Genomic DNA, 16,842 nt, shown 5'->3' with positions numbered 1-16,842 from the left:
AACATACTGTGGGCTATCTAGGGGGAGGTTCTGCCAGTCACTGCCCATTTCACCCCCCCCCATCTAGCCTGTGTATGTATTTATTTCAGGTACTTATATAGTTCTGTCAATTTACGCAGCGCTTTACACATTAATATATATATATATATATATATATATATATAAATAACATTCACATCAGTCCCTAACCCTCAAGGGGTGTACAATCTAAGGTCCCTGACTTACATTCATACATTGTGTATATTGTTTGTATAAGATTATGACAGGGAGGTAAAGCCTCCGTCAATCAACATGTAATATTCCATCCCCATTATGTTTAGCTTACATGTGTGACTCAATAGTCATGTGGGCTGTACAGGAAATTAACAACTTAGAAGGGAACTGAAACTGGAGAATGCTCAGTAGATGTGGCAATGTCTGGTCAACACAATCTCAGGCTACAGCAGGAACAAAGACAAGGAGGGAGGAACAGTGAACAGCAGGATCAACCAGGTTTTTTGCAGAATACAGAAAATGAATTCCATAGTGACTGAGTGAGTATGAACAGCATGTACTGACAGTTTTTAATGATGTGGGTTTCATGACACTAAGCTTCTGGAGTAAAGCTAAAGTGTCCCAAATTTGTGGTTTGCATTGCACTGCTGGGTTGTTGCTTTTACATTATAAGACCAGATTTAAAAGTGTGACTGTGCTGTGTGAAATGCCATCTTGACCAGTGAAACTCAACGGCCTAGGCAGCAACATGACTACAGGTTAGGCCCCGCTGAGTAGTTAACTAGACAAGACCTGAGACCGCAATTTCTGTTTGCCATATTCAAAAGGTACATCATTTTATTTTTCATTCATTTAATTGTGTGAATGTGTTATTATTATCAGGTACTATAAAGAAAGGCTTACATTGTGTATATAATGAGTTTTAGTAGGATTGTAAATTAATGTTAAGATGAACAGTGCCTGGCACTACTGGAGATCCCTCAGAGACCGAATATTGGATTAGAGTCCAAATTGTTGGGACTCTATATTAGAGGATCATGGTTTCAAGGACCAGTCAATTATGTAAATCCAGGAGCCTCTAACTTCCAAGGCACTCTGCAGTGGTCACAGCTGTGCCCAGTCCACCTCTGTAAACTAAAAAAACCATCATCAACTCAATGATGAAGATGAGAGGGGAAGATATTCTGTAGTCCTAACACACTTCCCGTCCCAGGAAAAAAAAAAAAAAAAAAGAAAAGAACATCATTACATCTAAGGAAAGATTAAATGCAATCTCTTACATTTTTGTTGATTTGTTTGATTTAGACACAGTAGACTTAGGTTACATTGTAACAGCTGAATAGTTTCCCTCATATTCACTTTCTTATACAATAATGTCATCAACTAGGCAGATACAAAAATTGTCATAATAGAAAGAATCCTTTTATGGTCAAAGAGCATATTTACAATTGAAAATTTAGCTCAGTTACTGCAAACATTTCCCAGCATGCACAACAGAGTCCTGATAATATCTGATCATACAGCAGTTTCATTTTCCATGGCATTTCATTAGAGAGACCCTGTCAGGCATAGAAAAAAAATACAATACAATATATTGTATACTCACATTTCTAGCGGTCCTCCTGCGTCCTGTAATGAAGTAGTGGTTGGAGGAAGGGGCAACTACATGCAGCGGCAGAAACAGGCATCTGACATTCCCTTAAGTGTCAAATGCTAAAGTAAATGACAGAGGCTGCAGCAATGGAGTGAAGGTATAAGACACAGGCCACCAGAGAGGTGCGTACAACACACCTTATATTTTATTTTTGCCTGGCAGGGTTTTTTAACTTCAACTGTTTCAGGAAAATTACAAAATACTATTAAAAGTAGGTGTATAGTTAAGTATAAATTAAAAATATACATTTTCTTTTCAATGTACCAGAGCTAAAGTAAATATTTTAACAAAACAACATTTTAGAGTGTTACTAAACCCACAGCAGTAAAATCAGTCTGTATATGCAGCAAAGCATGCTAGTTATACTCACTGTGGAACCTAAGGGGTTAATCCTCTGCATTGTGTAAAAACGCTGTTTGATCTTGACTTCTCTGATCCTCCCCTTCTTCCAGTGTCCCCCTCTTATCTCCTGATAAGACCTATCCTGTCGAGTTACTCTGCGCATGCTCAGTTTAATGTGTATTGCTAGAGAGGTTTTTTTTTTCCTTGGGATAGTGCATGTGATCAGCAAAGGACCAATCAGCACTGTCCAGACAGGGGTTCTGCATCCTCCTAGAGCAAAATGAAAACTCCTCCTACAAGCTTTAACCAGTGCTCGGCTGAATACTGATAGAAGTCACAAGACTACTCTGTTTTTTAAGAAAAGGTATTTAGCAGTTTATATTTAGTACAAAAATTGCACTTCCATGTTCTGTGTACTGTGGGAGACCAGACAGAGTGAATACAGGGTCCTGGATTTAGTAACTAAAGTTACAGGTTCAGTCTGTCTTATCTGGAGATAACACAGTGGACATTTGAACAAGAGGAGGGGAAAAGAAAACAGGATCAAACAGCCTTTTTACACAATGCAGACAATTAACCCCTTAGGTTCCACAGAGAGTATAACAAGCATGCTTTACTGCATATACAGACTGATTTTACTGTTGTGGGTTCAGTAACACTTTAAGCAATAAAGTTTTACAACGACGACTTAAGTTCAAGAATACAACAGATTTGACTCCCAAAGTTAAATATTTACTGGAGAAGTATAGTCAGAAATACTGTCTCCTTAAGCCTGGGTTCACATATATGCGGTATATCGCATGCGATTCGCACAGGAACTGCACTGCATTCCTGTGCAAATCGCATGCAATTTGTGTGCAGTGCGATTGGAGCCATACATTTTGTATGGCTCTAATCACACTGCACCAAAAAGGTGCAGGACCCGTTTTTGGGTCCGCACTAGAATCGGATCACATGGGTATTCACGCCTATGAAATCCGATTCTGCACATCGCACCGCGTTTTGTGGACTGCTTGCAGGGTGTTGGTAACTTAACATACATACCCGCAGCAGTTCACATGAACTGTGTTCGATTCTGATGCAGTGCAGAATTCACACAGAAAATGCTGCGAATTCCAAACCGCATCAGTCTGAACCAGGGCTAAATCACACAGAAATAAATTATTTACAGATAAAAAACGATATCTCCATACTAAAAACAAAGACAAATAGGGAGACTTGCCCTGAGATCCTTCATAAAAAACAAATATTAGTCAGTCACTTGGCTCCTTTCACATCTAGGTGTTTTGTATCATGGGCAGAATCTGCAACACTGACAAATCGTACCATGCTTGTTCAGGTGCCATTCATTTTCAATGGCACCTAAACACACTGCAATCGTGGCAAACCACATTGTGCAAATATTGTCACCCAAAAAAGGAGTAGGAGTTTCTTCTGGGGCGACCAGCTTTGCGCAATTGCAGTGTTTTGGGATTGCAGGTAGAATAGCAGCGATTCTGCATACAAACCGCCTAGATGTGAACTGAGTGTTCACACAAATTCAGTGAACACTATATTAAAATAAAGAAATAAAACTAAAATAAAAAAAGATTTGTGTCCAGGAACAACATATAAAAACACCATTCACACTTTGGAAAGGTTCTGCACACAAAAGGCAGAATGTGAGTTTTCTGTAAAATGTTGTTCTACTATACTCCTCAATACTGAGTTAGTTAAGGTCCATTTTTTTTTTAAATGCTATTGCATTTATAGAGGACTATCTGATCTGGAATGATGGGCTGTGTAGTGTATAGTCTACAGAGGCTCCCCACCTCTGCCTGTCCTCTGCAGGGGGACGTCTGTGGCGTACACGACGAGGTTCAACCGAGTTCATAACTACTCCAACATTCATATCATGCTCAAAGCGTTCCAACATCTGTGAAATCTTCTCACGGGGCACTCGGTGGGTATTCCTCCTGTAAAAGAGGCACATACCTCATCAATGCCAATTTGACATTTCAAAATCATCAGCCTAAAGCAAAATCTCATTTTAGTCTGTTTTTTTATAATTCCCTTCATTCCTCTACTGTCATTGTAATATTTTGGTCATTTGAAAAGCTCCTCACATCTTTATGAATGTGCACAGTGCACTTCAGCATAATTAACTGCAACTTGTTCTATCACACCAAAATGGTATTCTGCTTCTGACACTATATGCGTTCCCACATACAGTAAAATTAAAATCGAAATAATGTGCCGTGCAATGTGATTCTACTAAAATATATACATTTTTCCACAGTCAAAAACAGGTGTAGTTGGGATATCTATTGAAAGAAAAAGGAATGTACAAAAATAAAGAACACAAGTACAGATGAAAACCTACTTAAATCCTTGTTGTTAGATTACTTATTGCCTATTAAAATAAGCCATCTATAATCTTTTTTTAAACACTAATGAGGGCACAGGTTAGACCATGAAAAGACGGCTCGTGGCACCTCACAGAAAGGGCTAAAGCCAAGGATCAGACAAGTAATACCTAAGCTGGCCATACACAAGTGGAATTTAATTAAAATATTTTCGTTCTTTTGATTTTGAATTATTACGAAAGTCAAAATGATATTTGTGTTCTATCACAGTTACGAGAAAATTTGAAGGAGCAGAATAGAAAAGAATTTCCTAGTGTCTGTGGTCTTTCATACAGGAAAGTCCATTCATTCCAAAATAGAATGTGAAAATACTTCAAAATATTATTACTTTTAAAACAACATTCATTAAGTCACTAAATTTATGGAGAATTTTCGAAGAAACATTTGTTCAAAAACCTACTAGTATAAGATTCCAGGCCAGCTTTATCCGGTGAAATGCTGGGCTGCTCAGCCCACCACAAAATTCTCCTTCTATCCACCCTGGTCTTTGGCAGTGAAAAGAATGCTTGTTTCAGCTAGAAGTGCAGTTTATCAATTAGCAAGGCCTTGTACATACGGCCTTCAGAATGTGAAAAAGCATGTGTACAGACACATACAGACACATGCTTTTACCATGTATTTGCAAAGCATTCAAGCAAGCTTCCAGCAGCTTTATTGTGGTCTTTAGATCATCTTTTAGCTTAAATTTAGGAAAGTTAAACACAGATCATAAAATGGTAGTGATGCCTCACTATTAAGAATAACTTGCTAAAAGTCTGCTAGCAGCTTATTTTAAGCAGAACTCCAGTTAAAAATTTTATTTCCCCCCCACTGCATGGGTTAAGTGCTCGTTCTGTTGAGGGTCTCAGGGTAAAGCTACATGTACTCATTTCTCCCACCCTCTGGAAAACCACGCTCCCCCGCGTCCAGCGGTGGACTGTTCCTAAATCCTCACGTCTATGGGCATGAGGATGTAAAAAACAACCCATTCACAAGACCGCTAACGTGCGGGGGGGGGGGGGATTAGGTAAGTAAATCTTTACTTTCTGAGGTCCTATTTAGTTAAAAAAAAAAAAAAAAACACATTTAACCCATGCAGTGCAGGCACAGCCCCCACTGCATTGGAACATAAAAAATGTGCCTGGATTTCTTCTTTATAAGATGATCTCTGCATTTATTAATAATAATGTTAATAATAATAATAATTTAAAAAAAAAAAAAAAAGAACCTTTGCAGTGGAATACTTACATTATTCCCAGTTCAAGCAGGCTTCCAGAGCTCTCCACTGTGACTGCCAGCCAGAGCACCAAAGAGAAGAGACTTTGGGGAGGGGGTACAGGGATGTGCGATTCCTATCGCCCAACACCTGGGACATGCAGTTTCTGGCGCTGGGCAACCGGTGTTTTTTTTTTGTTTTTCCCCTCCAAGTGTGTTTTTATTCCCGAAAACTTGAAAAACCACTACACAAATACCGTGTGACATTAAAAAAATGCAAAACCCAACAATTTATTCTCTAGCTCCTCTAAAAAAAATAATAAATATATATTATATATATAAAATGATTTTTTCTTTGGGGGTTCTAAGAAATTTTTATAGCAAAAAAACACAAAAAAAAAAACATTAAAAAGTCATATCATAAAGCCCCAGACATTCCCAAGATCACTTCTGCCTAATAAAAAAAAAAAATGATCCCTTCATATTTTCCATCCTGGCAAAAATTTTTTTTTTTTCAATTGTAATCAGGACAAGTAGATTATCATGAGGGACAAGTAGACTGAGACCCCAATTTAGTCCCTGGACAAGTATTTTTATTTAAAAAAATGTCCACATCCTTGGGTAGAGGAGGAGGGCGGGCCCAAAGAATGCCAAAATAAAGTACTACATCTTTTCCTCAACCCCTAGATTTAGCAGGCATTTAAATCTCTCAATGTGGGGAAGCCCTACTGCAAGAGTATTTTTTTCTGGTAGCCAGAAGTGGGGTTTTAACGTAACAGTCGCACTTTTATTACAATCGATGTTTAGAGAATCATTATAGCAAAAAAACATATAATTTGAGTTTTGTGAAAGCTTGCTGTTCACACTGTTCCTATACAAGATGAAGCCCATCTTACAAAGTTGTGACTCAGTAAAATCACTTAAAAGGCACAGTTATCTGCCACCAAAAAGACCAAAGTTGACAAACAAATATATTGAGATAGCAGTTTGCACCATAAACAGCATCTTACTTTTCCAATTCATGTGGGTCTAGTTTCCACCATGTATTCGGTTCAAGGAAGTCAACAGCATAACCTCTGTCTAAAGCCTGGAATAGAAAATGAAATATGACAAAATGGAAAGAAAGATGCACAGCTGTATTCTGAAACAGTAATGTCCTTGTTATTTCAAGTAAAACCCTCCTTAATTATTTTTCCTACACATAATTCTCTATCAAGTGGACCTAAAGTACAAACAGTTCCATCCCTCACAAAGAATAACCTTCCAGCATCATTTCAGCACAGAGAATCCTAAAACAGAGGATGGATTCTGAGAAGAGAATTATTTTTCTACATGCTCGGCACCGAAAATCTTGCGATTAAATGACAGAACCCCAAAACATTAGGTCTCAGGCCCCACAACAAAACCTACATGTAACAGAATATCCAAAAACATTTAGCATAGTAAAGATAAAAACTGTATAGAGAAATTAGCTTTTAATGAACTCCCAGTAATCTGGAGCCTAGGTTATCAAAATGCATCTTGGAAGACGGATGTCAGGCTTCTTCCCCTAAGCTCCCCTAACTTTCTAGCTCTAGCTTTCGAAAACAAGAACAAGGAATTCAGAAAGAAAAAAAAAAATATAATAGTAATAAAAAATACATTTATACATAAAAGTATTCATTATCATCACTACATGTTTTTGCAGACATCTATTTATGTTAGCAGTTCTAGTAATAACAGCCTTTGATGTACAGAAATGACTAACTATGACATTCATTAGTACTTCCAAATCACTTTAAAAGAGAATTTTTTTTTTTTTAAATTATACTTACCAAGGTGGATGCAGCATCGATCCGATGCTGCATCTTTCCCCTGCCGCTTCTAAGGGTGAGAACTGAGTGATCAGAAACCACTGATCGCTCAGTTCTCTCCCTCCACTCAGAGCAGACAGCTGGGACTGTCAATCTCCAGCTCTCTGTTCTGTCCCCCCAGTGCTCACTGGAGTGCTAGACTGTAGAGGGGGTGGGAACAGGTGACTTAGGCTCTCAGCGGATTGCTGGGAGGTTGAGCCAGGTGCCAGTTCAGGGATCTGGGTGGATCCTGACTTTAAAGTTGGGATCTTACCCCAGCTTGGATCTGCTGAGTGATGTCAGCAGACAGCGGACTTTATCTGACTGTTGGCGGAAAATGGGTCACAGGAGTGCAGAATGTGATCCACAGGAGAAGTGTAGCCAAAAGAGCATTGGCTGTACATCTCCTTTAATATTAGGTACAAAAGTACATTCTGTTCGACATAAATATTTGGGGGCATCTAGCGGCTGTGCATCCCTCTGAGCCAAATGGGGCACATAGGGGCATCTAGCTTCTGTGCTTTCCTCTATGCCAAAGTTTATGGCAGGCTGCAACTGGACAGGACTGAAAACTGTATCAGGTGGTACTGGCATTTGGGCCCTGTGTGTTCAGGGACAAATGCCCAGAAAGCAGAAAATCTGCATTCAGGGCTTTTGTCCATGAACACACCAGGTCCTAATTATGAGTACCACTCTCTACAGTGTTCAACCCCTGCAGCTGCAGCATATTTCAGCCTACTACTGTATAAAATTTGACAGGCTGCAGGTAGTGGGTCTGGATTCTGCACCTCCGCTTCCCCAGGCACACTAAAATGCTGGGAGGGATACACAGAAGCTAGACACCCCCGTTTGCAGGTTGCCCAAGGCTGTTGGTATATTTCATACAATCAGACAGATCTTGCATTGTAGATTTGCAATAAGATAAGAGGATCACCAAGGAATGGAGGGAAGCAGTGCCTACATATGTACTGAGCGAATACTGTTGGTGCCACGTACATTGCTAATTACAAATCTTACAAAGAAAAAAGGTTTTTGATGGATTTACCATATTGATGTTTACTAAATGAATAAAGACTGTTTGTTTAGCTAATAAAGTGAAATTGTGCTCAGTTACGGCAGCCTTTTTCAACCAGGGTGCTCAGGCACCCCGATTTCTTCAAGGATGCCTTGGCAAAATAACTAAAAATTTGCCCAAGGAAAGAGGGGAGGTTGGAGCTGGCTTCTGTCAAGTGAGCAGCAGGTGGTTGGAGCTCCGGCCAAGACACAACATCCTACAGCCATCCTGATAAACAGAGGGCCGTGATACTGTACCCCACGGAGAGCTGAAGAGAGCTGAAGTTGAGCACCTCAACATGGTGAAAATCGGGCAGGCTGGAGGGAAATCCTCAGGAGAGCGCCTGGCTAGATTTGCCTGGGGCTCTCAAGATGGCTGCCCCGGTCAGGAGACACGTGGAGAGGAGGAGATGGAGGAGCTGCCAGAGTCAGTCATTCTCTGTGGCTGTGAGCACTGTGCTGCCGGGAAGCTCCTTACCCAAGAAGGATCGCTCATCTAAAAAGGGACAGTCGGTGGTCAGTCTGCCAGGGTCAGAGGAAGGTGGAGGGGACAGAGGAGAGGGAGAGCAGGAGCCATCGCTGAAGTAGATTGTGTCAGCCATACACCTGTCAGACAACCCTCACAGATCATATTCATGGGCTTAAAGTTGACCTGTCATTTCTAAAGCAAGACATGCAAACAGTTAAGGAAAAAGCTGCTGAGGCCGAATAAAGGATCAGTGACTTGGAAGGCATAATCCATTCTTTAGAGGGATCTGAACGCTACGAAGGAACTGAGAGCTCATACTGGCAAGCTGGGAGATAGAGGACGTGAGTTTTTCAGCGTTTAACATTTTTGTATTAGCGTTTAGCTGCATTTATTTCACGTTTGCGTTTAAGAGGTTTTTTGGTTTGCCTGCAATTTACTGCATTTTTCAGCGTTAGAGCGTTTTTACAACTAAAAAACTCCTATAGAAACCCACTAGTTCTGGGGGTTTTTTCTAGCCAAAAAACGCTGATTACAGTCTATGTGTGTATGGACACATAAGATAACATGCTGGGGAGTTTACTGGCTGTAGAAAAAACTTAAAAAGCCAAAAAACAGCAGCTGTAAAAATGTCCAGTGTGCATGAGGACTAAATATACATGTTCTTCAGATTAAAACTGATCCGACGGGGGGGGGGGGGGGGAGATTTGTTATTTTGGTCTAAGATTTTTAGCCAGTGTTTTACTAACGAGTCTCTACATTCCCCCACCATTCACTTTTGCAGTATTGGAAGATATGTTCTCAGTGGTGATCTTTGTGTCAGAGGGGGGCTTTACTGCTCCTGGGTGATTTTAATGTAGTTTCTAATGCTGCTCTGGATTGCCAGGAATGTGTATCCGAGTATCATCCTATGTTGGCAACGTGGCTGGAAACCCATGAGTTAGTTGATGTTTGGAAACATAGGAATCTGGAGGTGAGGGGGGAGTTCTGCCATTCACAAACTCACTGTACACTATCTCGAGTTGACATGTTACTTACTACGGTGGATGGTCTTTCATTGGTTTGCCATGTTAAGTATCTACCGAGGGCAATCTCTGATCATTCTCTCATGGAAATCAGTTTACAGCTGGGGGTACGTTCAGGATTTAAAATTGGCATATGAATGCTGGGTGGTTGCAAGAAGCATATGTGAAACTAGGTTGTCTGGGAGGCAAGAAAACTGTTCTAAATCTACTCTGTTCCCACTGGATGGACAGAGGCTGTTGATTTCAGATTTAGGGTGCCCCATTGTGATATCGGATAAGTTTAATAATCTCGGGATTACTGTACAGCTTCTAGTAAATTAATATCTAAACAATCTCTGGCCTATTGTACAAGCATTTAAAGAAAGGGTTTGTAATTGGAAGGTCCTGCCCCTGACCTTGTTGGGAAGAGTAAACTTGTTCAAAATGATTTATCATCTGAAGTTTCTGAATGTTCTCTCCAATGCACCCATTTATATTCCTAAAAAAAAATGTTTCAAATGTATTAATTCTTTGCTTGGTTCCTTCTTATGGGCTTCTAAGCCTCCCCAGGTATCCCTGGAAATACTTCAATTGCTGGTACATAGGGGGGACTGGCCTTGCCTGACCTATGACTATTATATTGCCTCTCAGTTGATGTATGCACATTGGAGAAAGTTTCCTCAACTAAATAATGCCGCCACTGTGGTGGAGGCGGTAGTGGCTACGTCCTGTGAAGCTCTTTTAAATTAGTTTTATTGAGGATAGGTTCCATCAAAAGATGGCAGGGCTATCCTATCGGTATCCAAAAAGATTCTGACCATATGTGTGAAAAATGTTTCAGATACAGCCCTATCAATGTCTCCAAGTGCTTCTCTTTGGTGTAATCCAAATTTGATTGAACTTTATAAAATTTGAGGGGGGACACCACTGGGCCCAATATGGTATCAAATATGCTCATCATATTTACAAACATGGTAGGTTTAAGTCCTTTTTGCAACTAAGGTCGGAACAGGGTGTACCAGGTTCTTGGTATTTTCAGTATGCTCAGCTTAAGCATGCTGCAATAGCTCAATATGGCCCTGGGGAGGTTGTTTTGAACAACACCAGATTGGAAACCCTTCTCCTACAGCTGAAACATATTAAATTGGTGTCATTATATTTTTCAGAATTAACTCTAATAAATAGTAGGCAATGTCATTGTACACGTGAGCGGTGGTTTAATATTATTCCGGATCTTGCCACTGTTGTAGGTACAGTTATTTCCTCTAGGGACAAAATTATATAATTGCGTTATTTACATCAAATGTACTACACATTGCAGCGTCTATTTCATATAGGGAGATGTACCACAGCCACTTGTCATAAGTGTCAGGATAGTACGGGATCCTTTCTACACATGGTATGGGAATGTTCTAAAGTTAGGCCCCTGTGCTCTGAAGTCACTGCATTCATAACGGATACATTTGATTTGCCTAATGTGTGTAGTCCTATGGTGTGCCTTTTAGGAGTACTTGAAGGTGAAATTATGACTACCGATACCAAACCTTTTCTGAGAATCCTGTTTTTTTATGTACGAAAGTTGATAGCGTTAAATTGGATACGTATTGATATTCTTGACCTGATGGCATGAAAAAAAATTGGTTAACTGGAATCTTCCGCTGTATGAGATGACGTATGAAGAAAGGGGGTGTCCGGGGAAGTTTGGAAAGATATGGTCCAGGTAGGTGGATTCCACTCCAACAGTGGCTGACAATCCTTAATTTATAAGTATAGCTTATTATTACTCCTCCCCTTCCCCCCTCTTTTTTTTTTGGACTCTTCTGGCTTTTTTTTCTCCATTGTTTGTTTGTTGTTGTGAGGTTTTTTTTTTGTTTTCTTTTTTCCTATTTTGGAAAGGGAATAGTTTGGTTGGGTAGTTTTTCATGTGTATTCATAGAATAAATGCTTGACTGGCATAGTACCACTGGATTAGCGTAAGGCCAATGTGGTGCCAATATTTAAAAAGGGGTCAAAATCTTTACCAAGTAAACATAGACCTGTTAATTTAAACTTCTATAGCTGGGAAGATACTGGAGAGTTTAATAAAACACCACATAGATGAGTTCTTGCTGGACAAAAATATTTTAAGCAACAGACAGCATGGATTCATGAAAGACAGAAGTTGTCAAACAATGTGTAAGATAAAGTCTACGGGCTTGGAAAACTCTGTATGTAAATGGATAGAAAACTGGCTAAAAGATCGTATTCAAAGAGTAGTGGTTAATGATTCATACTCTGAATGGTCTAGGGTTGTCAGTGGTGTACCCCAAGGTTCAGTGTTGGGACCCTTACTTTTTTATATATTTATAAACCATATAGGATCTGGGATTAAAAATCCCATTTCAGTCTTTGCAGATGACACCAAGCTGTGCAGTGGAATAACGTCCTTACAGGATGTCTCCAACTTCCAACCGACCTCAATGCACTGTTTAATTGGGCAACTATGTGGCAAATGAGGTTTAATGTTGATAAATGTAAGGTTATGCACTTGGGGGCTAAGAATATGCATACATCATACATACTAGGGGGTACAACTGGGGGAATCAATGGTGGAGAAGAATCTGGGGGTTCTGGTAGATCACACACTTAATAATGGCATGCAATGCCAAGCTGCGGTTTCTAATGCAAGCAAAATCCTCTCTTGTATTACAAGAGGTATAGACTCCAGAGAGAGAGATATCATATTACCCCGGTACAAATCATTAGTAAGACCTCATCTGGAATATACAGTTCAGTTTTGGGCACCAATTCACAAAAAGAACGTTGGGGAACTGCAGAAAGTGCAGAGGACGACAACCAAACTGATAAGAGGCATGGAGGAGCTCAACTATGAGGAAAGATTAGAGGAACTGAATTTATTCTCTCTTGAGAAGAGGAGATTAAGGGGGAATATGATCAACATGTACAGTTGCAAGAAAAAGTATGTGAACCCCTTGGGAATATGTGGAGTTTTGCATGAATTGGGCATAAAATGTGCTCTGAACGTCATCTAAGTCACAACAATAGAAGAACACAGTCTGCTGAACATAATACTACACAAACATTAGATGTTGCCATGGTTTAATTGCACATAACATGTAAACATTCACAGTGCAGGGAGGAAAAAGTATGTGAGGCCCTAGCTTAATGACTTCTCTCAGAGCTAATTGGAGCCAGGAGTGAGCCAACCTTGACTCCAATCAGTGTGATGATATTGGATGTGTTGCTGACAGCTGTCCTGCCCTTAAAAAACACACACCTGTTTTGGGTTTACTGGTTTCAAGAAGCACTGTCTAATGTGAACCATGCCTCGCAGAAAAGAGCTCTCAGAAGACCTACGATCAAGAATTGTTGACTTGCATGAAGCTGGAAAGGTTACAAAAGTATCTCCAAAAGCCTTGATGTTCATGTGTCCACGGTAAGACAGTCTGTCTACAAATGGAGAAAGTTTAGCACTGTTGCTACTCTCCCTAGGCTTGGTCATCCTGTAAAAATGACTGCAAGAGCACAGCGCAGAATGCTGTAATGAGGCAAAGAAGAATCCCAGAGTGTCAGCTAAAGACCTACAGAAATCTCTGGCACATGCTAACATTTTTGTTGACACATCTACAATAAGGAAAACATTAAACAAGAATGGAGTACATGGGGGGACACCACGGAGGAAGCCATTGCTGTCCAAAAAGAATATTGCAGCACGTTTGAAGTTTGCAAAAGAGCACCTGGATGTCCCACAGCACTACTGGCAAAATATACTGTGGACAGATGAAACCAAGATTGAGTTGTTTGGGAAGAACACACAACACTATGTGTGGAGAAAAAAAAGGCACAGCACACCAACATCAAAACCTCACCCCCACTGTAAAACATGGCAGAGGGAGCATCATGGTTTGGGGCTGCTTTGCTGCCTCAGAGCCTGGACGGATTGTTGTCATTGATGGGAAAATGAATTCCAGAGTTTATCAAGACATTTTGCAGGAAAACATACGACCATCTGTCCGCCAACTGAAGCTCCGCAGAGGATGGGTGATGCAACAGGACAATGACCCAAAGCATACAAGTAATTCAACAAAACAATGGCTGCAACAGCACAGAATACGCCTTCTGGAGTGGCCCAATCAGAGTCCTGACCTCAACCCGATTGAAATGCTGTGGCATGACCTTAAGAGAGCGATTCACACCAGACATCCCAAGAATATTGCTACACTGAAACAGTTTTGTGAAGAGGAGTGGTCCAAAATGACTCCAGATCGTTGTGCAGGTCTGATCTGCAACTACAGGAAACGTTTGGTTGAGGTTATTGCTGCCAAAGGAGGGTCAACCAGTATTGAGTCCAAAGGTTCACATACTTTTTCCTCCCTGCACTGTGAATGTTTACATGTTATGTGCAATTAAACCATGGCAACATCTAATGTTTGTGTAGTATTATGTTCAGCAGACTGTGTTCTTCTATTGTTGTGACTTAGATGATGTTCAGAGCACATTTTATGCCCAATTCATGCAAAACTCCACGTAATCCCAAGGGGTTCACATACTTTTTCTTGCAACTGTATAAATACATCAGTGGTTCATATAGTGAACTCGGTGTAGAGCTATTCACCCTGAGGTCATCACAGAGGACAAGGGGGCACTTTTTACATCTGGAGGAAAAGAAATTTAATCTCCAAACACGGAAAGGTTTCTTCACAGTGAGAGCTGTGAAAAATGTGGAATAGACTCCCTCAAGAGTTGATTCTGGCCAGCTCAGTGGATTTCTTCAATAAAGGCCTGGATTGTTTCTTAGATACACAGAATACAACTGGATACTAACATTTATAGGTAAAGTTGATCCAGGGAATATCCGATTGCCTCTCAGGGGATCAGGAAGGAATTGTTTTCCCTGCAGGAGCAAATTGTATCATGCTTTGCTGTTTTGTTTTTTTTTTGCTTTCCTCTGGATCAACTGTGGACTCTGGATCAACTTTTTTTTTTTCTATGGTTGAATTGGATGGACTTTTGTCTTTTTTTCAGCCAGACTAACTATGTAACTATGTGAATTTGTTAATAGTCACCCTATACTATAAAATATACATAAATAGTGTTGCACTAACTCATATAGACATAATAGTCCATAAACAGATTCAAATGTGATAGCTCAATCAAAATAAGAAATATATATATATATATAAGTGCTTGAATGGTGAAAATCAAATAAGGTGCTTGAATGGTGAAGAATTACTACAATGTGCTGCGGATAAATAAAATCTATTTGAAAAATACGGTGCTCCACCTTAACTCAATGTTCCTCCACCTAAAAATATATATATAGATGGCAGCTCACCTCCTACTGTGAACCCATAAATTAATACAGGTCAACCAAGCATGGTAATTCTAAAACAATGCTCTAGATGGCAGCAGAGAGCCGATGACAGGCACACCTTCAATGACAATGGGACTCTTCTCAGCTTAATTCCACATATAGAAAGAACAGAGGACATCTCCCATAGTGTAATACTATTTTAATTCCACATAAATTAATTCCAGAGTGTCACTCACACAAAAAAAAGGTTTTTTTTTCCCTGACGAAGCCACGTGGTTGGTGGCGTAACGCGTGGGGGCAGAGCCTAGCGACGTCATTGCCGGCTTTTTACAGAGCAGGAGTTTTGAATTGCAAATTGCTGTTTTACTGCTTCTATCATGTGAGTGACACTGTGGAATTATTTTATGAGTTGGCGCAACACTATTTATGTATGTTTTAAGTGTGGGATCACCTTTTAAGTGTTATTGCAGCGGCTCTATTTTATTAGCTTATTCACTAGTTTGATAGCGCACATTGTTTTTTTATTTATTAGATAGTCACCCTATACTAAGTAAAAATATGTGGCTGTTTTCTCAGACAATGGTTTGGGTGTAAACTGGATATGTCATAAAATTGGAACTGTGTGGCATTCTTATTGTATTACTGATTGTTTTGACATACGTAAATAATGTACTTGGATGTATAAATATTTGCACTACACTACGTTACGGGTTTTCATTTTACACCAATACAACCTTCTAGCCACTGGCCTCCTGACAACCACTAATGTCATCATTTGATAAGAAGGACATCAGACCACTGCTAAGCATCCTTGTTTGAGGGATAAGAGAAACACTGGAATTCTAGTTAGTACCAGTGTGCAAAGGTGTGTTGGTCTTGTAAGAATAAACCGCTTAATGTTGTGTGAACTACATGTTTGTATGTTGCTGCATTATGTAAAACTATAAGTTTAGTATTTTACATTTTAAAATGGGATGCATCAAAATTGTCCATTTTAAAGGGTGCCTTGACTGAAAAAATGTTGAGAAACTGAGTTAGAATATCCGATTATATGTAAGTAATATACAAAACACACAGAATTTCTGTCTATACTACAGTTATCTGAAAGAATTCCCTACCGCCCTATAGCAAAACTACTGCTACAAGGCAGCAGGGGTGCGCAAAATCACACACAACACAGAGATTATATATATATATATATATATATATATATATACACATACACACACACATATACATACACACACACACGATGATGCATTCCCAGGTAGGGGGTGCGCGCGCCGCCATTGGTGGCTACAGTAGTCGATCACCGGGTCCTGGCCGGAGATATGGCGTCCTTGGCTGGATATATCTCAACCTTCGAGATTTGACCAGTCCCTTCTGTCGATATGAGGATGGATTTAGCTGTGATCGCCTCGGAGCATCCCCCCCCCCCCCTTTTTTTTTTTTTTTTGGTGTTGTTGTTCGTGTCTCTCTACTGTTTGTCTTTTATGCGCTACATCTGCAATACTACCAATGCAATCAGGATTTCTTTGTAAACTCTAGGTTTTGATCAGGTACCATTTTCTGGAGAAGGCCTCT

The 16,842-nt window shown here is 40.0% G+C and overlaps 1 protein-coding gene across 1 annotated transcript in view; it reads right to left on the bottom strand.

Annotated features, from left to right (window-relative positions):
- Positions 1-1,394: 1,394 nt before the first annotated feature.
- Positions 1,395-16,842, bottom strand: part of LOC149451255 (uncharacterized) — a 31,516-nt gene continuing 16,068 nt past the window's right edge. The window contains exons 5-6 of the mRNA XM_089690873.1: positions 6,600-6,676; positions 1,395-3,945 (exon numbers count right to left, since the gene is read on the bottom strand). Coding sequence (XP_089546999.1) covers positions 3,747-3,945; positions 6,600-6,676 — 276 coding nt within the window. The 3' untranslated portion in view covers positions 1,395-3,746. The remainder of the gene's footprint in view (positions 3,946-6,599; positions 6,677-16,842) is intronic.

Source organism: Staurois parvus, unplaced genomic scaffold (genome assembly GCF_062004578.1).
Source record: "Staurois parvus isolate SC_StPar_1 unplaced genomic scaffold, SC_StPar_1.0 ptg000544l, whole genome shotgun sequence".
Classification (NCBI taxonomy): Eukaryota; Metazoa; Chordata; class Amphibia; order Anura; family Ranidae; genus Staurois; species Staurois parvus.
The sequence above is the reverse complement of the archived record's forward strand: the minus strand, read 5'-3'. Positions and strand labels throughout refer to the sequence as shown.